This window comes from Aquarana catesbeiana, linkage group LG03 (genome assembly GCF_042186555.1).
Source record: "Aquarana catesbeiana isolate 2022-GZ linkage group LG03, ASM4218655v1, whole genome shotgun sequence".
In the NCBI taxonomy this organism is placed as follows: Eukaryota; Metazoa; Chordata; class Amphibia; order Anura; family Ranidae; genus Aquarana; species Aquarana catesbeiana.
In genome coordinates this window covers 687,211,850-687,236,151 of record NC_133326.1, presented here as the reverse complement: position 1 = coordinate 687,236,151, position 24,302 = coordinate 687,211,850, and the positions used below count along the sequence as shown (strand labels likewise).

The 24,302-nt window shown below is 45.8% G+C and overlaps 1 protein-coding gene across 1 annotated transcript in view; it reads right to left on the bottom strand.

Moving 5' to 3' along the window:
* Positions 1-7,279: 7,279 nt before the first annotated feature.
* LOC141133564 (vitelline membrane outer layer protein 1-like) overlaps positions 7,280-24,302 on the bottom strand; it is a 33,467-nt gene continuing 16,444 nt past the window's right edge. The window contains exon 3 of the mRNA XM_073623024.1: positions 7,280-7,694. Coding sequence (XP_073479125.1) covers positions 7,406-7,694 — 289 coding nt within the window. The 3' untranslated portion in view covers positions 7,280-7,405. The remainder of the gene's footprint in view (positions 7,695-24,302) is intronic.

Here is a 24,302-nt window from a genome sequence, read left to right as displayed (position 1 = left end):
GTCTAAACGCCAAACCTTTCTCACCCCTTCTGGTGGGGCCTTCTGCTCATGTACTATGTCCTCATACACTTGGGTTAGCATGGAGTGCACTTTCATAGCCAGGGTACTTTCCTTTTGTACAAGTGGTGTACAGGAGTCTTCTGACCAGATCAGTATTTGTTCCGATGATAAGGTAACTTCTATGGGCCCCAGGGGATCGGGGACATACAACCGCCAGAGTGTCGAAAGTCTCCGCCTTTCCAGCCACACTTGGGTCAAAGGTGAGTTTGATAGGGATATATCCCTCATAAGGAAAGTTCTGGGTACCTAGGCCCCATATCTCCAATTCTTCCAACTTTTGCAGGGGCAGATGCCTGAGGTGCTTCATGTAGAAATCTTTATACAATAAGGTCACTTGGGCCCCAGTATCCAGCAGTGCCTTGGCATAGATTCCTTCTACCTGGATTGGGATGATTGGAGAGGGTCCCACTAAATTGCGGGGAAATTCACCCTGAGTGTTCGGGTTCTTCTGCCTGTTAGTGCGCATCTTGACTTCTCTTTTCCATGGACGCTCACTCAACTTCATTCCTCCTCTTACCCTCAAAACTTTGGGAACTTGGGTTTCGTTGGAGTTGACGACAGTTACAGGGCACCCAGTTGACTCCTTCACTGGGGCCTTTTGAAGTTTTCCGCCGGTTTTTGACGTTGTACTGCTGCCCTTGGACTTGGGCACACGTTCCCGAAATGTCCAACCCCTCCACAGTTGAAACAAAGTCCAGATTGGCTTCTGAAGGTGGAGCCTGATACTCTCTTCAATTTTTTTGTTCCTCCATTGGGCGGATTTGGGGGTCTTGTGGTCAGCAAAGCCATCATTTGCATTAACTGAGCCACCTGAGTCTTAAAGCGGGGTTCCACCCAAATTTTGAACAATATCTGTATGTATTCTCTTCCTTGCCTAGATGCTGACATGCCGTTTAAAAAAATTTAAATCGCCGTAATTACCTTTTATTTTTCTATTCTTCTTTGCACTTCCTGGTCATCCTCCCGTGGGAGTAGGTTTGTTTCTAGCCTCTCCCAGACTCCTGAGAGCTAGTCTCAGGCTTCCCAGGATGCCACTGAGCATGTGCAGGAACGAGCGGTGAATGCTGGGAGCACAGCATTCACCACATCCAGGAAATAAATGCTTGTGGGCTTCAAATGCCCACAATGAAGATGGAAACCGCCTGCAGTGAATAATATAAGTTATTCTTTCCGATGAAATCTGACACAGGCGGACATATTACACACAATATGTGAGTATGTAATGCTGAGAAGAAAAGTTTGTGAATGAACTCAAAAAAAAAAAAAAAACGATAGATAGGTGGACCCCCGCTTTAAGAAGCTCAATCTGGGGATCCTCCTCCATCACACTAACTGTTCGGACTCCAACAGTGTGCTTTGGTTCTTGAATGTTCTCCTTCTTCCTTTCTAGAATAGCCTCTTCCTCCTGTACAATCCGAATTTGATCTGGGTGCTTCAAGATGCCTCCATCTTGGCGAGTTCTTAACTGGAGGGTGATGGGGTCCAAAGGCTGGGCACCCCTTAAGACTTGTTTGGCTCAAATTCATCCACTTTACTAGGATCTAATCTCTTCTTTAGCAGTATCTGGTGAATAACCTTGTCCAGCCATCTCATATATTCTGACAACTTCTCTCCTGTTTCTTGGTAGGTGTGTTCTAATTGATAAATTAGGTCAGAGACCTTTTCAGTACGTCCGAACACATCTTGCAGGATATCTAAGTAGTCTTGGGCTACACAATTCTGTTTACTGAGCTTTAAATTTCGAATGGCCTCTGAAGCAGGTCCTTTCAGACTCTCAGTAATCCGCTGTTTCTTTTGGGACATCAGGGATGTCCTACTCATCCAACACTTGCGTGGCCTGTTCCAACTACTCTTCAAAGGTGTCTTCTCCTTTGGGTACAGGCCGTTGGCCCGAGAAAATGCCCAGTTTTCGGTACCCAGTACCTGAATATGTTGGGTTCCCTTTTTGACATTGGGACACCAAATTTCCCAGGGCTGTGATGAGTTCTGGCTCAATTGCAGCCGGTGCTGACTGTGATGGAACCTTAATTTCCGCTGAACTCATCTGGGGGAAGGTGGCAAGATTCTCCCCTTCTTCCCTTAGGTGGGTCAGATAAAATTTGGTCTTGTCAGCGAGTTCAACACTTGCACCCCTGAAATTTTCTGAAACTCCCTTCCTCCACTCCAATAATGCATAAGTATGGAATGTCTCATGATTGGGTCTTACTGCGACCACCTTGGCTCTTTGTTCTGGGGATAGTGTTTTTACCACTCGGTTAATGTGTTCCTTCTCCCAGATATCTCCCCAGAGTTCCATGGCCACGCTCGCTTCTGAGCGGGTGCCTTCCGCCTCACACCACTGTGCCACAGTGGGGGGATCCATTCTTTGGTTATTAAGGGGGTGCTTGATTTCAGAGTGACAGTGATCCCGGACGAGCCCCTACATGTAGCAATAACTCTCGGTGGAGCTGATGGTTTAAAGCGGACCTGTCCTCTTTGCTCTCCACCCCTCTTAAATAGTTCAATCCCCTTGGCACAGCTGTAGTGCATTGTTGTAATGATATGAGTATCAACTTTAACCCACCATATACACTTATATTTATATTTACCTCTACCTGGGTGCTGGTAACTCCACCTGCAGGAGAAATAACAACACTGCACACAAACTTTAGTAATAACCAAAAATAACTTATTTCTTTGTCTAAATAATATATTTATGTAAAGGGTTATTACAATGACTACACTATCACACCAACGTAGTGCAATAGTATAGTAAATAGTTATGACAATTGGTAACATACACAAATATACCTAATTGTATATATCTATACCAGGGAGCTCCCCCCTGCTCTAAACTGTAAAGTCACTATCCTTGGTAACTAAATGCAGGGCCCTGCAATAAAAGAGATAGTCCTGACTTCTTCAGTCTTCGCTAGCTTTTGTAATTGTAATCCACAAAGGGTTCCTCCTGTGTGTTGCGCAGTGTAATGTAATACACTAAGACAATTGTAATCCAGCAGATTGACTAATGCCCCGTACACACGGTCGGATTTTCCAATGGAAAATGTGTGATAGGACCTTGTTGTCAGAAATTCCGACCGTGTGTAGGCTCCATCACACATTTTCCATCGGATTTTTCGACACACAAAGTTTGAGAGCAGGCTATAAAATTTTCCGACAACAAAATCCGTTGTTGGAATTTCCGATCGTGTTTACACAAATCCGACGCACGCAGTGCCACGCATGCTCAGAATAAATAAAGAGATGAAAGCTATTGGCTACTGCCCCGTTTATAGTCCCGACGTACGTGTTTTACGTCACCGCGTTCAGAATGATCGGATTTTCCGACAACTTTGTGTGACCGTGTGTATGCAAGACAAATTTGAGCCAACATCCATCGGAAAAAATCCTAGGATTTTGTTGTCGGAATGTCCAATCAATGTCCGACCATGTGTACGGGGCATTAGTGTTCTTATATGAAGAAGACAAACATCTAGCATCCGTTCTTGAATACTGAAGTCTATTCAGATGCAAGGTTCTCCAACTTAACTTGTACCGTGGGACTATCAGTCCCAGCAACACTCTGTAACAGTTCTAAATGTGTGTGTATTATTTAAACAAACTTCTGGGTGTTTACCCTCTCACCACACGGGATCCGGGCGGATGGATGCCTCTGTTTCAACAGTTCTCAGTCCGTATGGAACCACCGCCACACCATCACACTGCTCCGTTCACTAACGACCAGGAGTCCTTGGTTACCTTCCCACAGGTCTCCGGAATGATCACTTCAGCTGCTCCAGCACACTGTGATACGATGACAGGATCCCTGCTGCTGCTCCTCCGAAAGGTAGGCCACAACCCTATGGGACACACACACCCACAGAGTTCTGCAGGCAGCCCACGCGTCCCAGGAACAAGAAACTTAAGATGGCCACTCCCAGCCCTTTTATATCCTCCCACAATGCATTTCAGTTCTCCTTTTGTCCAGGAGCATTGTGGGTAGGTCATAGTTAAAGTTCAGAAGTAAACAATCAATTACTTCCATGTCACTTCTCTTAATCATGAAACATAACAGTATTGTACCTTTTCAATTGTCCACAAGATGGCACTATAACAACTTATGTCCTGTATAACACACATATGGCTAAAAACAAAAGTTGTCAGCGCTACACTTGTGCTGTAAACGTTTTCATAAAACAATGAAAGAGAGATAAATAAATAAATAAATAAAGATTGAAAGAGAGAGAGAGAGAGAGAGAGAGAGAGAGAGAGAGAGAGAGAGAGAGAGAGAGAGTGAGAGAGAAAGAGAGAAAAAACAAAGAATGAGAGAAAGAAAGAGATAAATAATTAAATAAATAAAGAATGAATGAGAGAGAGAGTGAGAGAGAGAAAGAGAAAGAAAGAGAGAGAGAGAGAGAGAGAGATAAATAAAGAATGAAAGAGAGAGCGAGAGTGAGAGAGAGAAAGAAAGAGAGCGAGAGAGAAATAACAACAGATAGATAGATAGATAGATAGATAGATAGATAGATAGATAGATAGATAGATAGATAGATAGATAGATAGATATGGGCAACTTGAGCGATCTGAAAGTGCGTTCTCTCTCTGCTGTTACTGAAATTACCGCAGGGGATCCTATATCTGGCACCCCCCACCTTGAAATGTAAAAACATCACATTGTGCCCCCTGCACCCTTCAATATCATTTTGTCACTACTGTGTACCCCCTCTCCACAACTGCACCTCTGGACCCCTTCACATTACACAGAACCCTGCACCTATGCACCCCTTTACATTACACAGCCCTTGTACCTCTGGACCCCTTTACATTATACGGCACCCTGCACCTCTGGACCCCTTCACATTACACAGCACCCTACACCTCTGGACCCCTTTACATTACACAGCCCCCCACAGTTCTGGATGCCTGTATGTTACACAGACACCCCCCTAACATTTCTGGACCCCCTGCATGTTACACAGATCCCCTAGAGGGCAGACCCTCTCCCTAAAGTGCAGACCCCCCCTACAGTACAGACCCCCCAGTACAGACACCCCCTACAGTGCACAGACCCCTGCTACAGTGCAGACCCCCCACTACAGTACAGACCCCTGATACAGTGCAGACCCCCCACTACAGTACAGACCCCGCTACAGTGCGGACCCCCCACTACAGTGCAGACCCCCCCACTACAGTACAGACCCCCCACTACAGTACAGACACCGCTACAGTACAGACCCCCCCACTACAGTACAGACCCCCACTACAGTGCAGACCCCCCACTACAGTACAGACCCCGGCTACAGTGCAGACCCCCTGCTACAGTACAGACCCCCTGCTACAGTGCAGACCCCCCGCTAGAGTACAGACCCCTGCTACAGTGCAGACCCCCCACTACAGTGCAGACCCCCCACTACAGTGCAGACCCCTCACTACAGTACAGACCCCCCACTACAGTACAGACCCCTGCTACAGTGCAGACCCCCCACTACAGTGTAGACCCCCCGCTACAGTACAGATGCCCGCTACAGTGCAGACCCCCCACTACAGACCCCACACTACAGTGCAGACCCCCCACTACAGTACAGACCCCCCCTACAGTACAGACACATGCTACAGTGCAGACCCCCACTACAGTGCAGACCCCCCACTACAGTGCAGACCCCCCACTACAGTACAGACCCCCCACTACAGTGCAGACCCCCCACTACAGTACAGACCCCCGCTACAGTGCAGACCCCCCGCTACAGTGCAGACCCCCCACTACAGTACAGTCCTCCCACTACAGTACAGATCCCCACTACAGTGCAGACCCCCCACTACAGTACAGACCCCCCACTACAGTGCAGACCCCCGAATACAGTACAGATACCCGCTACAGTGCAGACCCCCCACTACAGTGCAGACCCCCGCTACAGTGCAGACCCCGCACTACAGTACAAACACCCACTACACTACAGACCCCCCACTACAGTGCAGACCCCTCACTACAGTACAGACCCCCCACTACAGTACAGACCCCCCACTACAGTACAGACCCCTGCTACAGTGCAGACCCCCACTACAGTACAGACCCCCCACAACAGTACAGACCCCCCTACTACAGTACAGACCCCCACTACAGTGCAGACCCCCCACTACAGTACAGACCCCCCGCTACAGTGCAGACTCCCGCTACAGTGCAGAACCCCCACTACAGTGCAGACCCCCCACTACAGTACAGACCCCCCACTATAGTACAGACCCCCACTACAGTACAGACCCCCACTACAGTACAGACCCCCGCTACAGTGCAGACCCCCCACTACAGACCCCACACTACAGTGCAGACCCCCCACTACAGTACAGACCGCTCACTACAGTACAGACCCCCCACTACAGTACAGACCCCCACTACAGTGCAGACCCCCACTACAGTGCAGACCCCCCCAACACAATACAGCCCCCCTACAATACAGACCCCCCTTTCAGAACACACACGGAGAGCCCGAGGTAGTGGCTTCACACCCGATCCCCTTCTCTCTCTGGTCGCGGCTCTGATCAGTCTCCGCAGCGGCTGTCACAGCCGAGCAGAGTGAAGCCACCTCCCCCGCCTCCTGCATGCACAGCATTGTGTAGACATAAAGGAGGAGGGGGAGGCAGCTTCACTCTGCTGTGACAGCCGCTGCCGAGACTGATCAGAGCCATGACCAGAGAAGGGGATCATTGTGCCGACTGGCCTCACACCCCCCCCCCTGCAAAGCCACTACCTCGAGTCGGGCGGGCTCTCCGTGTGTGATGTGTGTTCTGTCATTACCGTACTCATTGTAATAGGCGTACACACTTTTTTTTTGGCGGCTGGCTAGACCGTGCATTTTCAAACCACAGCTGGGTTGACCGCAGTGTGTGAAGGGGATCTCACTGGTCAAAGACCAATGTGTATGTGAAGGGGGATCTCACTGGTCAAAGACCAATGTGTATGTGAAGGGGGATCTCACTGGGGAAGGACCAATGTGTGTGCTGGACTTATGTGTCAGTACTGGAGAATGCTCTGCATTCAAAATTGGAAACATAATCCACCAGTGACACATGGCAAAATTAAATTAGAACTTATGCATTATATCAGTAAGGATATTCCATACCCAATGTCATATTTAGATTAAACTTTTATTCATATCCTTTAAGTTCTCGTTTTGTTATTTGATACGCATTTATTGTAATGTATCACAACACATTGATCATATTTAAACACAACACAACACACTGACCATCTCATCTGATTTATTTATTAAAGTATTATTTATTTAAAACAATAGCATGAATCATTTTATTTCAAGTAAATCTTCATATTACTCTTATTTTTTTTTTTTTTTTTATTGTGATCCTGATTTTAACAGCATCTGAACTTGACATCATTCAGGGCCGTGTCATCTCCACCTCCTTGGTCAGGCTCCACTCTGGTTATGATGCCACAAATTCCAGATTGGCAGATGTCACTCAAGTAACTAAATGTTCCCCATCTTCCACCATTACCTGTCAGGATATTATTATCAGAGCATTGGAACATGATATTGTTGGCTGCAGTATCGTCACCATCGCCCTGGGACGGCTCAACTTGCAGAGCAAATTTGACAAGAAACCCAGAGGGACACCACTGAATACCAGTCCAACTTCCCCATCTGTAGTGAAAAACAAAAATAATTTCATTGCTGGTCTATGGAGATCTGCTTATTTTGCACTGCAGCAATACTAGGCAATTGGCTTTACATTCAAGTTACATTTGAACTTTGACTATGCACCTAGAAGCTTACAGCCACTGCTTATACACACCTCCCCTTTCACTGTTCTGAAAAGAAGAACACCAATGTAAACTTCAAGCCAATCTAAGGACTGTCCTGCATGGGAAAATCACAAGTTCGCTTTTAAAGACAAGCAGAACTTCTGTGAAGTTGTCCTTTAATCAATGCTCCCACTTACTTGAGAGTAGCTCATCTGGTAATATACAAACCTTCAGCTCTAATCCAGCGATGTTCTCTGTGTGGCCAACTCTGGTGCCAAACGTTCTTCAAATAGAAAGCCTCTGACTGTCTTTTTCTTCTTCTTTCATGAGCACTACGCCCCTATTAACTCTTATGGGGCAGTTGTGCTCTACAGAAACACTGGAGGCCACCATCAATACAGCTAACCCATAGGAATGAATGAGGTGGTGGTCACATGCACAGTGTGAATAGGAGCCAGTTGGTATTCTTTCTGGAGGCTGTATGATGCCGATCAGAACTATACAGCAAAAATTACTAGATTAAGGCTGAAGGTAAGCACGGTATTGGGTAAGCTGCACTCAATGGGGTGAGGGAATTTATTAACCCCCTGAGTGACTGAGGGTAAAACAAATCCTAACGCCTGAGCACAATTTTTCAGCTTTGACTTGTGTTAGTAAAACTGTATATATCTTCAGTTCACAACTGCTTTGTGTATGCAGGTGGATTATACAATGTTTTTTTTCAGGAAAAATTGGGCTTTCTTTGTGTGGTATATTGTTATGGATATCTCCTGAATTTTTTTATTATCAAAGCCAGTGGCAGCCGCTCATAAGGGGCACAGGGAAGCCGCCCCCCCCAATCTTTGCGCCCGGCCCCTGATCTCCATGCAGGGCGCCGGATAATTTTTTGAAGCACATGATTAGTGTCTGAGGTTCTAATTGGCTTCAAAAAGGGTGGGCTTGCCACCATTGCCTGCCACCAGATGCAGAGTGCCACCGTCACTTGCCACCAGATGCAGAGTGCCACTTGCCACCACCGCCTGCCACCAGATTCAGAGTGCCACCGTTGCCTGTCACTAGATGCATAGTGCCACTTGCCACTGTCGCCTGCCACCAGATGCAGCATGTCACTTGCCACCATCGCCTGCCACCAGAGGAAGAGTGCCACAGTCACCTGCCGCCAGATGCAGCTTGTCACTTGCCACCGTCGCCTGCTACCAGATGCAGCGTGTCACTTGCCACCGTCACCTGCCACCAGATGCAGCTTGTCACTGGCCACCATCACCTGCCACCAGAAGCAGAGTGCCATTGTTGCCCGCCACCAGATGCAGAGTTCCACCGTTGTTTGCCACCAGATACAGAGTGCCACTTGCCACCGTCGCTTGCCACCAGATGCAGTGTGTGAAAGACCAGTCTGTGTTCAAGGGGTGGGAATGGGATCTAACGTGGAGAAGGATCTGTGTGCTGGAGGTGGGATTTTACTGAGAAAAGAACAATGTGCGTGTGAGCTGGGGTAGGGATCTCAGCAGGGAATGGCCATTTTGTTTGCTTACCACCACTCAATATTCAATTGACCAATGTGTGCTGGGGATGGGACCTCACTAATGCAGGCCAAACACAGAGCAAATTTCTTTCCTGCAACCACGGTTTCATAGACACAGAAAGTATTGGCAGGCCGCCAAGCCATTGTATTGTGCTGGCGGGAAAGGGGGAGCAGGGGAAGCCATCCCCACCAGGAAAAGACAGTGATTATTGCTAGTGGCCATACTAGCCGCTACAGCGACTTTACTTCCAAGTGCACTTTCAGTGCGCTTTCAAGTGCATTTGCAGTGCAAAGTGGATTTTCCTTTAGTAAATAACCCCCAATGCATCTTTCTCTCCATTCATAAAAAAAGTAAACCCTTGGGTGGACTGCCCAGTGTCCGATCACTGTGATAGCCAATCAGAGACTATCACAGCGATCAGGTGACCGAGAACCGGGAGTCCAGGGTCCTATTTGTTAGTACAGTACCTGGGGCTCCTGGTGAGAGCCTGGCCTCTGTGAGGGAACATATCTGTGTATCATCAGTGGGAAAGGGTTAAAGGACAACTTCACCAAACACTGTAATCAAAGCGAATTCTGATTGTGGTTGGTGTTAGCACAGCAATGAACTAGGCTTGTATCACAATCCACTTCTCACCTTATGTACACAGGATCAGAAATTCGGCCCTCAAAAGACCGATGAGAGTTTTTCATCGGAAAATGCATCCGTGTGTATGCTCCATCGGACTTTTGCTGGTGGAATTCCAGCCAGCAAAAGATTGAGAGCATGTTCTCAATTTTTCGGCCGGAAAAAGTTCCTATCCGAAAATGCGATCGTCTGTAGCAATTCCGACAAGCAAAATTCCTACGCATGCTCGGAAACAATTCGACGTATGCTCGGAAGCATTGAGCTTCAATTTCTCGGCTCGTCGTAGTGTTGTACGTCACCGCGTTCTTGACGGTCGTAAGTTCAGCGAACTTTTGCGTGACCGTGTGTATGCAAGGCAAACTTGAGCGGAATCCCGTCGGAAAAGCCGTCATATCTTTTTCCGATGAGAAGTCCGATCATTTGTACGTGGCATTATGCCGCGTACACACAGGTGGACTTTTCCACAGAATAGGTCCGGCAGACTTTGACGGACTTTCTGGCAGACTTTCCAACGGACTTTCGAATGAACGGACTTGCCTTTACACGATCAACCAAAGTCCGACGGATTCTTACGTGATGACGTATGACCGGACTAAAATAAGGAAGTTGATAGCCAGTAGCCAATAGCTGCCCTAGTGTCGGTTTTTGTCCATCGGACTAGTATACAGACAAGCGGCCTTTTCGACCGGACTCAAAAAGTCAGTCGGAAAGATTTGAAACATGTTTTATTTCTAGGTCCGTCATACTTTTGGGAAAAAAAACTCCCCTGGAGCCCACACATGGTCCAATTGTCCGACGGAGTCCAGTCCGCCGGACCTAGTCCGTTGAAAAGTCTGCTCGTGTGTACGCGGCATTAGAGTTGCGATGGAGGAATTTCTCTGCAATCTAAATGTTTGAGAAGAAGACAAATCCAGTCTCCTTCAAGGGTCTGACCATCCCATTCATTTGGATTATTTTTATGGCAGTTCATTGGGAAAACCATATATATATATATATATATATATATATATATATATATATATATATATACACAGTCAGGTCCATAAATATTGGGACATCGACACAATTCTAATGTTTTTGGCTCTATACACGACCACATTGGATTTGAAATGAATTGAACAAGATGTGCTTTAATTGCAGATTTTCAACTTTAATCTGAAGGTATTTACATCCAATTCAGGTGAACAGTGTAGAAATTACAACAGTTTGTATATGTGCCTCCCACTTTTTAAGGGACCAAAAGTAATGGGACAATTGGCTGCTCAGCTGTTTCATGGCCAGGTGTGTGTTATTCCCTCATTATCCCATTTACAAGGAGCAGATAAAAGGTCCAGAGTTCATTTCAAGTGTGCTATTTGCATTTGGAATCTGTTGCTGTCAACTCTCAATATGAGATCCAAAGAGCTGTCACTATCAGTGAAGCAAGCCATCATTAGGCTGAAACAAAACAAACCCATCAGAGAGATAGCCAAAACATTAGGTGTGGCCAAATCAACTGTTTGGAACATCCTTAAAAAGAAAGAACGCACCGGTGAGCTCAGCAACACCAAAAGACCCGGAAGACCGCGGAAAACAACTGTGGTGGATGACCGAATAATTCTTTCCCTTGTGAGGAAAACACCTTTCACAACAGTTGGCCAGATCAAGAACACTCTCCAGGAGGTAGGTGTATGTGTGTCAAAGTCAACAATCAAGAGGAGACTTCACCAGAGTGAATACAGAGGGTTCACCACAAGATGTAAATCATTGGGGAGCCTCAAAAACAGGAAGGCCAGATTAGAGTTTGCCAAACAACATCTAAAAAAGCCTTCACAGTTCTGGAACAAAATCCTATGGACAGATGAGACCAATATCAACTTGTACCAGAGTGATGGGAAGAGAAGAGTATGGAGAAGGAAAGGAACTGCTCATTATCCAAAGCATACCATCTCATCAGTGAAGCATGGTGGTGGTAGTTAGAAAAATAAATTTGGGCTTGGGACTTTCTTGGCACAATAAACACTATAATACTATAGTTAAAAGTTCAATTTATTGAAAGTTATTTAAAAGTATATAAAAAAGGGGGACAAGGACAGACATAAGTTCATACCCATACATTTACAGTTTATGCACTCCATACACAGCTCTATAATAGGATATCATTTATGCAGTAATTGGGGTTACCAATATACATACAATCATGTAGAATTTAAGAAGGAGCTATGCAGAAATAGTAACTGATGGTACGAAATCGCTCAACATGTTGCACGCCAAAGCGCTTCTTCAGGAGCACAGAACAAATTACATGAGGAGGTTTTTATGTATGTATAGGTTAAATTACATATATGTAATTAGAGATACAGAATCTCTCCACTGGGTTATAGACCTTTAGTCCAATATTAAGAGGATAAGCCACAGCTGGCGGATGACACGGATGGATACTGTCTCAGTAGGTGGCAATATTAGAGATATGTTTGTATCAAGCCTCTGGTACAGCTTGGAGGGGTTGATCCATAGCCAGGTCAGATAACTTAGTGAATAAAGATTGAAAGCAGACACAATAAGCGTCAGAACAGCAGGTAATAGCCACAACGCCACTCGGGTATGGAGTGCAACATGTTGAGCGATTTCGTACCATCAATTACTATTTCTGCATAGCTCCTTCTTAAATTCTACATGATTGTATGTATATTGGTAACCCCAATTACTGCATAAATGATATCCTATTATAGAGCTGTGTATGGAGTGCATAAACTGTAAATGTATGGGTATGAACTTATGTCTGTCCTTGTCCCCCCTTTTTTATATACTTTTAAATAACTTTCAATAAATTGAACTTTTAACTATAGTATTATAGTGTTTATTGTGCCAAGAAAGTCCCAAGCCCAAATTTCTTTTTCTATGTACATAATATGTATGGCACTGAGTATTTTCCGGTATCCACATGACCACTATGTGCTGATACTTCAATCTCTTTAAATGATGGTGGTAGTGTCATGGCGTGGGCATCTATGGCTGCCAATGGAACTGGTTCTCTTGTATTTATTGATGATGTGACTGCTGACAAAAGCAGCAGGATGAATTCTGAAGTGTTTCCGGCAATATTATCTGCTTATATTCAGCAAAATGCTTCAGAACTCATTGGACGGTGCTTCACAGTGCAGATGGACAATGACCCGAAGCATACTGTGAAAGCAACCAAAGAGTTTTTTAAGGGAAAGAAGTGGAATGTTATGTAATGACCAAGTTAATCACCTGACCTGAATCCGATTGAGCATGCATTTCACTTGCTGAAGACAAAACTGAAGGGAAAATGCCCCAAGAACAAGCAGAAACTGAAGACAGTTGCAGTAGAGGCCTGGCAGAGCATCACCAGGGATGAAACCCAGCATCTGGTGAGGTCTATGCATTCCAGACTTCAGGCTGTAATTGACTGCAAAGGATTTGCAACCAAGTATTAGAAAGTGAAAGTTTGATGGGTGATTGTTAACCTGTCCCATTACTTTTGGTCCCTTAAAAAATGGGAGGCACAGATACAAACTGTTGTAATACCTACACCGTTCACCTGATTTGGATGTAAATACCCTCAAATTAAAGCTGAAAGTCTGCAGTTAAAGCACATCTTGTTTCATTTCAAATCCATTGTGGCGGTGTATAGAGCCAAAAAGATTAGAATTGTGTCGATGTCCCAATATTTATGGACCTGGCTGTATATACCAAAGAAAAGAGGACGCACTCACAAGTGTTTATAAATTACAGTATATCATAAATAAAGAATCCTAAAATAAATAAAAAATGATAATATTCAAATATTCCCTTATAAAGTTGCACTTATCTAAAAATTTAGTAAATAAAGAAAAAAATGAATAAGAAAAAAGTCCAAATAGAGACAAAGCCTTTCAGACAATATGTGCACCATCCATCACCAGAAATTGCGTGATCCTGAGTATAAGCCTCCACTTTACAGAATGCTTGCTTACCAACTACTAATGACCTCCTATTACGGAAGGTCAATTTTGCTTGTGGCTCAAAAACCCAGCCAGGTTCATTATCCATTCAGGAAGACTTTAGAGACGTAGATAGGAAATACACCACTTTAGGAAGAAAAACTTGCCATAGCATAAAATCCTTTACACGTTTACTTCCAAATAAAAAGATTGTGCTTACAAAATTTACTTTCAAATACGCATAACATATAAAAGCCGTCCGGCTTCGAATAGCAACCTGTCCTTCTGTGAATTGCATACGTGGTGACTTCAGCACCTCGCTCCGTCCGACGCATTTCGTCACAATATGTTAATAAAAGTCGTTTTAATCTTGCTTCACCGACGCTCAAGTCAGAAATTACATCTGTGCATTCAAATCCATCACCTATGGAAAGCAGCTCACCATTTTAATATGACTCACTGTAATCACTGTAGTGATGTAGTTGTAGCAGGATGAATATTAATTTTTATAATTCAAGTTAATTCTGCAGCAATCGGTTCATCCAAAGAGATGAGAGAGGTATTTATTGAGTCCCAGCACAGAAAAAAAGTTCACAAGATACTTGCAACAGAGTACAAAATCCAACAGAGTAAATATTACAATGAACAGCAACCTTCAGATTCTCATTCGTCCTAGCATATATTAGCAAGCCTAGAGACACTACAATCCAGCATATGTCCCGTCTGTAATATGCACCTATATATCGTTCATGCATTCAAGAATGTGTATTATAATCTAGACCTGTGCTCTCATCTTGAATAGGGATGAACTTCATGTTCGACTCGAACATCGTCTGTTCGCCCGTTCGCCGAATTGCAAATGATATGGGCCGTTCGCGCCAAATTCGTGTGGTGCGTCACGGCCCATAATTCACTGCGGCATTGCAGTGCATTGCTGGCTGATGATTGGCCAAGCATGCACTATGACCCGCATGCTTGGCCAATCACAGTGCCGTCTGAACAGAAAGACGTAATTGGCCAAAGCCAAGGAGGCTTTGGCCAATTATGGCTCAGGGGATTTAGTACACGCCCCACACTAAATAAGGCCGCCTGCACGGTGGCCCTGTGTAGTGTGTGTTCCGGCGTTGAAAGAGATAGACAGAGAGACAGTGTCATTTGATTTGAGTTAGATAGATTAGGCAGAACAGTCAGTCAGTTAGCTGCACTTACAGTGTATTGTGTATATATATGCATCCCAGGTGTTGCATATATATATATATATATATATATATATATATATGTATATATATATACACTGTATTCAGTTTAGCTAGATCCGTTCCTGTTTCCTACTGACAGGCAGGCTTGTCTTGTTACAGTATTTACAGCTACCTGAAGAAAATTGCTGGTGTTCTTTTGATCCTATTAGTACCACAGTCAGGCAGCTAGACTATTTACAGTTAGTGCAGTGCGTCCTGCTCACAGTGTTCAGCTAAAACTACAAGTTAGTGTAGTGCGTCCTGCTCACAGTGTTCAGCTAAACCTACAAGTTAGTGGGGTGTGTCCTGCTCACAGTGTTCAGCTAAACCTACAAGTTAGTGAGGTGCGTCCTGCTCACAGTGTTCAGCTAAAACTACAAGTTAGTGCTGTGCGTCCTGCTCACAGTGTTCAGCTAAACCTATAAGTTAGTGCGGTGCGTCCTGCTCACAGTGTTCAGCTAAAACTACATGTTAGTGCTGTGCGTCCTGCTCACAGTGTTCAGCTAAACCTACAAGTTAGTGTAGTGAGACCTCTGCACAGTGTTCATCTAAAGCTACAAGTTAGTGCAGTGTTCAGCTAGATCCGTTCCTGTTATCTTCTTACTGACAGGCAGGCTTGTCTTGTTACAGTATTTACAGCTACCTGAAGAAAATTGCTGGTGTTCTTTTGATCCTATTAGTACCACAGTCAGGCAGCTAGACTATTTACAGTTAGTGGGGTGCGTCCTGCTCACAGTGTTCAGCTAAACCTACAAGTTAGTGTGGTGCGTCCACCTCACAGTGTTCAGCTAAACCTACAAGTTAGTGTGGTGCATCCTGCTCACAGTGTTCAGCTAAAACTACAAGTTAGTGCGGTGCGTCCACCTCACAGTGTTCAGCTAAACCTACAAGTTAGTGCGGTGCGTCCTGCTCACAGTGTTCAGCTAAAACTACAAGTTAGTGGGGTGCGTCCTGCTCACAGTGTTCAGCTAAACCTACAAGTTAGTGTGGTGCGTCCACCTCACAGTGTTCAGCTAAACCTACAAGTTATTTTTTTGCGAGCTCTGCACAGTGTTCACCTAAAGCTACCTGTAGAAGGTTGGTGGTGTTTTCCTGATCCTATCACTACCGCAGGCAGCTAAAAAAGCTACAAGTTAGTTTTTTGCGAGCTCTGCACAGTGTTCAGCTAAAGCTACCTGTAGAAGGTTGGTGGTGTTCTCATACTACAGGCAGGCAGTTGATTTTGCTAGCTGCAGTATCAGTACATATATATAAATATATATATATCCCAGCTTAGTGCAGCTACAGGCCATTAGTATGTCTGGAAGGCCAAGAAGGAGAGGTAGACAGTCACAAGCCAATAAGAGAGGGCAAGCAGGCTCTGTGTCTAGTGCTGGTCATGGAGACGGTGCATCCTCATCAGCATGTGGCCGTGGGACACGCTTGGCCTTTTTTTCGGCAGCTGGCCGTGTTGAGCCGCAACATGCGGAAGACTTGGTCGAGTGGATGACCAAGCCGTCCTCATCCTCCTCATCCTCTCTCACCCATGCCCAGGATACTTTGTCTGGCAAAGCAGCGGCCTCTTCCCTCGGCTCAATGTCATCAGTGACTCCTTCCATAGCCCCACCATGTCCTCCTGAGGAGTCCCTCAAACTGTTTGACCACAGTGTTGGGTACATGCTCCAGGAGGATGCCCAGCGTTTGGAGGGCTCTGATGATGATACTGAGCTTGATGAAGGCAGTAACATGAGCACAGACAGAGGGGGTGCCCAAGAAGGACAGCAATCTGGCAGTCATGCTCCCCCTGCTGCAGCATACTGCCAGGTTTGCTCCAGTGATGAGGAGGGAGGGGATGATGAGGTCACTGACTCAACGTGGGTGCCTGATAGGAGAGAGGAGGAGGAGGAGGAGGAGGCGGCACATCACCAATGAGGCAGGATGCCCTCCAGGGGCCAGCCTAAGGGCAGCACATTGACTGCATCACACCCCAAAGCTCCACATGTGCAGGGCGCTGCAGTCTCTGCGCGTTATTCAAAAAGTTCTTTGGTGTGGGCCTTTTTTGAGATGAGTGCATCAGATCGCACCGCTGCAATTTGCAACATATGTCTCAAGCGTATGTCGCGTGGCCAAAACATCTCCCGCTTGGGTACCACATGCTTGACCAGACATATGTTGACCTGCCATGCAGTTCGTTGGCAAGCGTATCTAAAAGACCCACACCAAAGAACAAAGAGGACCTCTCCTTGCTCCTCATCAGCTGAGATCTCCAACCCCACTAGACCTTCAGTCCTCTCTGAGACCTGCACTGAGAGGAATGAAGGTGTAGAATTAGGTGTGTCACAGCCAAGTACTTGTGGGCAATCTGCTTTTGGTACACCGACGTCAGATTGTACCAGGCAAATTTCCCTGCCCCAGCTGCTGCACCGCCGAAAGAAGTTTGCTCCCAGCCATCCACATGCCCAGCGGTTGAATGCTAGCTTGGCAAAATTGCTAGCACTTCAACTGCTGCCTTTTCAGTTGGTAGACTCTGCCCCCTTCCGTGAGTTTGTGGAATGTGCAGTTCCTCAGTGGCAGGTACCCAAACGCCACTTTTTCTCACGGAAGGCGATTCCGGCTCTCTACCGGCATGTGGAAGGCAATGTCCATGCCTCGCTGGACAGGGCGGTCAGCGGTAAGGTGCATATTACCGCTGACTCATGGTCCAGCAGGCATGGACAGGGACGTTACCTAAGTTTCACGGCGCATTGGGTGACTCTGCTGGCAGCTGGGAAGGATGCAGGACAAGGTGCAGTAGTGTTGGAGGTTGTTCCGCCACCACGCCTCCAAAATGCTAATGATTGTGACACACCTCTCTCCTCCACCCCCTCCTCTTCTTCATCCTCCATGGCCTCTTCCTGTGCTTTGTCCTCGGAACCAGCGGTGCTCCATAGCCGTTCAAGGGGCTACGCAAGTACGCAGGCCAAAAGATGCCATGCGGTGCTTGAGCTGGTGTGCTTGGGAGACAGGAGTCACACTGGGGCAGAGGTTCTGTCAGCTCTGCAGGGGCAGGTTCAGAGGTGGTTGACGCCACGCCAACTTAAGGCAGGAATGGTGGTTGGCGACAATGGCACCAACCTCCTCTCTGCCCTCCGACAGGGACAAATGACCCATGTGCCCTGTTTGGCTCACGTCCTTAACTTGGTGGTGCAGCGGTTCTTGGGCAGGTACCCGGGCTTACAGGATGTCCTGAGGCAGGCCAGGAAAGTCTGTGTGCATTTCCGCCGGTCATATAATGCCAGTGCTCGGCTGGCGGACCTCCAAAAGGAGTTTAACCTGCCCAAGAACCGCCTAATCTGTGACATGCCCACCAGGTGGACCTCAACATTGGCCATGCTGCAGCGGCTGCACACACAGCAGAGGGCCATCAATGAGTACCTGTGCGACTATGGCACCAGGACAGGGTCAGGGGAGCTTGGTTTTTTTTTCCCCACGCCAATGGGCCATGATCAGGGATGCATGCACTGTCCTGTCACCATTTGAGGAGGCCACGAGGATGGTGAGCAGTGACAGTGCATGCATCAGTTACACTGTCCCCCTTGTCCACCTGTTGGAGCACACGCTGCGTGGAATAATGGACAGGGCACTTGAGGCAGAACAGAGGCAGGAAGAGGAGGACTTCCTTAGCTCTCAAGGCCCCCTTTGTCCAGACAGTGTTCCTGCGTGCCCGCCGATCACACAGGAAGAGGAGGAGGAGGAGGAGGAAGATTGTGTCAGTATGGAGGTGGAGCCTGGCACTCAGCATCAGCAGCAATCTTTAAGGGATCAGTCCCAAGAAACACATGGACTTGTACGTGGCTGGGAGGAGGTGGCTGCGGACCATGTCGTCCTTAGTGACCCAGAGGACTCCGGACCGAATGCCTCAGCAAACCTACGCTGCATGGCCTCCCTGATCCTGTAAAGCCTGTGTAAGGATCCTTGTATTCGTGGTATCAAGGAGAAGGACCAATACTGGCTGGCAACCCTCCTTGATCCACTTTACAAGGGTAAGGTTGTGGGCCTTATCTTGCCATCGCAGAGGGAGCAGAGGATGAAACATCTTCGGGAGGCCTTGCAGAAAGGTCTGTGCAACGCGTTCCCAGAGACTGGGAGGTTACAAACTCCTGTTTCTGGACAACGTGTTGCTGAGGCTTCGGTCAGTCAAAGAAGGAGCGGTGGAGAAGGTGGCCGTCTGACCATCGCCAGCGTCTGTTTTACATGGTGCAGGAATACCTAGGGGCAAGATCTGACTTGGACACCTTTCCCACCGAAAATCCTCTGGTTTACTGGGTCTTGAGGATGGATCACTGGCCAGAGCTTGCACAGTATGCAATTGAGCTACTGGCCTGTCCTGCATCCAACGTTCTTTCGGAACGCACATTCAGTGCTGCTGAAGGCTTTGTAACCGATCACAGGGTGCGTCTGTCCACCGACTCGGTCGATCGACTGACCTTCATAAAAATGAATCAGTCTTGGATCACCACCAGCTACCAAGCACCTGATGCTGATGTAACCGAATAATTTTTTTTGAAATCTCAGATCCCTTCAAAGACTGCCTATGCTGATGCTGAGTGACTATCCCTGAGTAATTATCCTCTTCCTCCTCAATCATCACGCTGATAGCTTGTAAGAACATTTTTGGTTCTGGGCGCCACCACCAGTGCCTAAGGCACAATTTTTCAGCCCCTGTTTAACAGGGGCGTGTAATTACAATTTTTGATGCAATACTTTGCAGCAGGGCTTGTTCCTGCGTTACAACTATAGTATCTGTGAGGGGTTGCAGTGTTGCGGCACCTGCACCAGTGCCTAAGGCCCAATTTTTCAGCTCTTGTTTAACAGGGGCGTGTAATTACAATTTTTGATGCAATACTTTGCAGCAGGGTTCGTTCCTGCGTTCCAACTAGAGTGTCTGTGAGGGGTTGCAGTGTTGTAGCACCAGTGCCTAAGGCCTAATTTTTCAGCACCTGTTCAACAGGGGCATGTAACTACAATTCTTGATCTAATATTTCACAGCAGGGCCCATTTCTGCACCCACCAAGAGCGAGTGAGGATTTACAGTGTTGTGGCACCAGCACCACCACCACCACCAAAGGCCCAATTTTTCTGCCCCTGTTCAACAGGGGCATGTAATTACAATTCTTGATCTAATATTTTCACAGCAGGGCCCTGTTAGGGCTTACAGTGTTGTGGCCACAACAACACCTAAGGCCCAAATTTCTGCTGAGTATATAGGGCAGGCCCCTACTTTCAAACATCTAACTTACAAACGACTCCTACTTGCAAACGGAAGGAGACAACAGGAAGTGAGATGAAATCTACCCCTAGGAAGGGAAATTCTCTCCTGTAAGAGTTAATATGGGAAAAACATTTCTCCTTTCCACTGATGCTTTCCAATCCTTGTTCCACAAAAAAACCCAAATTTTCAAAAAACATTTGTCATTGGGACAAAAAGTGAGGTGAAATCTTCTGAAGAGGAGGAAAGACAGCAAAACAAATGTCACAGGGGTGATAACCCTTCCCTATGTTTTCCAAAAAGCTTAAAAAATATTTTTTAGCTGGAGCTAAACACGTTAAAAATGTACCCATTCAAAATGACAAACAGATTCTACTTAACAACAAACCTACAGTCCCTGTCTTGTTTGCACCGCCTGTATACTGCTGTTCAAAGTATATAGGGCCTGGTGGCCCCACACCTTTCCTTATTTTAATTTATGTGTGGGGTTCCCCTTAATATCCATACAAGACCCAAAGGGCCTGGTAATGGACTGGGGGGGTACCCATGCCGTTTGTCTCACTGATTTTCATCCATATTGCCAGGACCCGACATTACATTAAAGCCACAAGCAGTTTTAAATGAGATTTTTTCCTTTAAAAATGACATTTTGTGCAGGGACTGTTTTAAACACGGGAAACACGCGCCACTTTACAGGCATACTATAGACACCCCCCAGGTATGATATTTAAAGGAATATTTCACTTTTTTTTTTTTTACTTTAAGCATCATTAAAATCACTGCTCCCGAAAAAATGGCCGTTTTTAAAAGTTTTTTTTGCATTGATACATGTCCCCTGGGGTAGGACCCGGGTCCCCAAACCCTTTTTAGGACAATACCATGCAAATTAGCCTTTAAAATGAGCACTTTTGATTTCGAACGTTCGAGTCCCATAGACATCAATGGGGTTCTAACGTTCGTGTGAATTTTCGGTCCGTTCGCAGGTTCTGGTGCGAACCGAACCGGGGGGTGTTCGGCTCATCCCTAATCTTGAAGAAGGAATGAATGTCGGTTCATCTTCCTCTGAAATACTAGTCTGACACTGGGGGGTTTCTGCTTGGTCAACCCAACATACTCTTTGATCTTATTGTTAATCAAAGTGAAAAGACTCTACTGGTAATTACTGGCAATAGCCTTTTAAAGTCTCATTAGTGTTTACTAAGTAAACAGACTTTCCTTTCAAGTCTGATCAGAAAAATCTACATTTTACAATCCCTTTTAGGTAACTGCTTTGGCCCTTTTGATATGTAAAAATACAACTTGTCTGCCAGCTGTGTTAGACCGTAAATCATAACCTACAGAACACACCCATGTACATATTTAAAAAAAAACTGTGTATATAAAATATCCTACATAAATTGTCTAAAAATCATGTTTGATTGTTCTGGTCTGTTCTGTGTTTCAGGCTGCATAGTTGACTGCTTCCCCCTGGTTGTCCATAAATGATCTGGAGGTTAGTGGACAGGAAGAGTCTAAATCAGCAGCTGAATATTTATGTGGCTCTGGCCAATCCTCTGACAGTTGGAGGTGTCTGATCTTTTCCCTGAGGAGGAGATCAAAGCCTATGGGGAGGTTTAGCCCCCTAGGTCATTCTTCCATGTGCTTGTGGGTTATCACGGCCTTAGTGAAGCTAGCTTTGCTGAGAGTTTGCTAAAGCTGAGGGACTGTTATCTGAGGATCTAGTCTGGTACCATGGGTGAAATTTTATGGAGGATATTGGAAGGAAGCAACTAATTTTCCAAAGATATTAGTGGCCACAGACTGGTGAGAGAGATCCTAGAGACTGTGTGCTATTGCCATCTCTCTTATGCTAGTGTCAGCGTATTTAAAAGGGGACATTGTGTCTTGAGTCCTGAAGAGCTCAGTCTATTTAATTCACAGTGAAAGAAATTTGATTGGATGCCCAAAGAGGAAGAGCAAGTTGCCATCATCTACTTGTGCAAGGACTTGGCTCACAGTTCTACAAAGAAATGTTAGTGTCCTCAAATAGTTACTAGTGGTTACTGGAGTATCCTACCATTACCTACTGCCTATCCAAGTTCTCATTAAAGCCTCAGAAAAACCATACCCCTAGACCGGTTAATGTGTTTGAAGAGTGATCAGAATTGTGTTCTTGGCTGCAAGGAAACTTCTGGTAAAAGGAATACTGGCATCTACTTAATGGCACCTACGGGGTTAATGCTACATTTGGGAGCTCGTCCATAAGAAAATTGCAGCAGTTACTACTGGTAACTGATAGAAGAAAATGGAATAGAAATTCAGGCCAAAATGTATTCTGCTACACGTTTTCCCAATAAGTGTACATTATTTGGTTTATGCAAAAAAATTATAGTCTCTACAAACTATGGGATTTATACTGGAATTTACACAGATATAGACGCTATACACTTAGGCCCCTTTCACACTGGGGCGGTAGGGGGCGTCGGCGGTAAAACAGCGCTATTTTTAGCGCTGTTTTACCGCGGTATTCGGCCGCTAGCGGTGCGGTTTTAACCCCCCGCTGGCGGCCGGAAAAGGGTTAAAACCACCCATACAGTGCGGCTATAGCCGCGGTATTGCCGCGGTATAGCCGCGCTGTCCCATTGATTTCAATGGACAGGAGCGGTGAAGGAGCGGTGAATACATCGCTCCTTCACCGCTCCAAAGATGCGGCTTGCAGGAGATTTTTTTTTGCTCCTGCCAGCGCACTGCTTCAGTGTGAAAGCCCTCAGGCTTTCATACTGAACAAACAGCGGAGGCTGTTTAGGGGCGGTTTGCAGGCCGTATTTTTAGCGCAATAACGCCTGCAAACTGCCCCAGTGTGAAAGGGGCCTAATGGTGGTAATCAGCTGCTTATAGTGGGACTGTGATAGGGTGGCGGACAATCTGGCTCTAACAGACACTATCTGGAAGGGTCACTAACTGGCATTGATAGTGACACTAATAATAGTGATTAGTGATAAGACTCTACACTGACACTGTACTAATGACACTGGCTGGGAAGGAGTTAACATCTATGGACAATCAAGAAGGGGTTAACTGTGTGTCTAACAATGTGTAATGTGTGCTCCTTTTACTTTCTGATCTGACTATTTTATTTCCCTGCTTTTCAGTGAGAAGAAACAGCCGGATCGCCGTTCCTATGGACGCAGAGTTACAGTATGTGTGTTTGTAAACGCAGAACTCTGTGTTATTAGTTAGAAAAAGTTTATTAAAAAATATATGAATCAATGTTCTAGGTATGAACATTGATATTGATTTAAATTGTTTCATTTCTAACTATTAAATGTTGATTGTGATGGTGTTCAAATCCTTTTTTATCCTATTATTTTTTATCCTATTATTTTAATGGTCTTATTGTTAGTATATATTTTGATTTACGTCAATTATATATTTTTTTTTATCAATATTGGTTTGTAATATAAATTTTTTCCACTATATGGCATGTGGAGGCCAGTTTGCTAATGGCAATATAATTATTGGCCTCCAGGGGGAGTTATTTCTTAACACCCATTGGAATTACTATTTTATTCTTATTTTTATTTATTCATATATTTTTTTAATAAACTTTTTCCAACTAATAATAAACGTATCCGTTTGTTTAGGGAGTAGGGATGAGCTTCGTGTTCGAATCGAACGCATGTTCGTCTCGAACATTGCCTGTTCGGTCGTTCGCCGAATTCGGAACGATATGAGCCGTTCGCGCCAAATTCGAGTGGCGCATCACGGCCCATAATTCACTGCGGCATCGCAGTGCATTGCTGGCTGATGTTTGGCCAAGCATGCACCATGACCCGCATGCTTGGCCAATCACAGCGCCTTCAGTACAGAGAGCCGTAATTGGCCAAAGCCATGGTGGCTTTGGCCAATTATGGCTCAGGGGGTTTAGTACACGCCCCACACTATATAAGGCCACCTGCACAGCGGTCCTGTGTAGTGTGTTCTGGC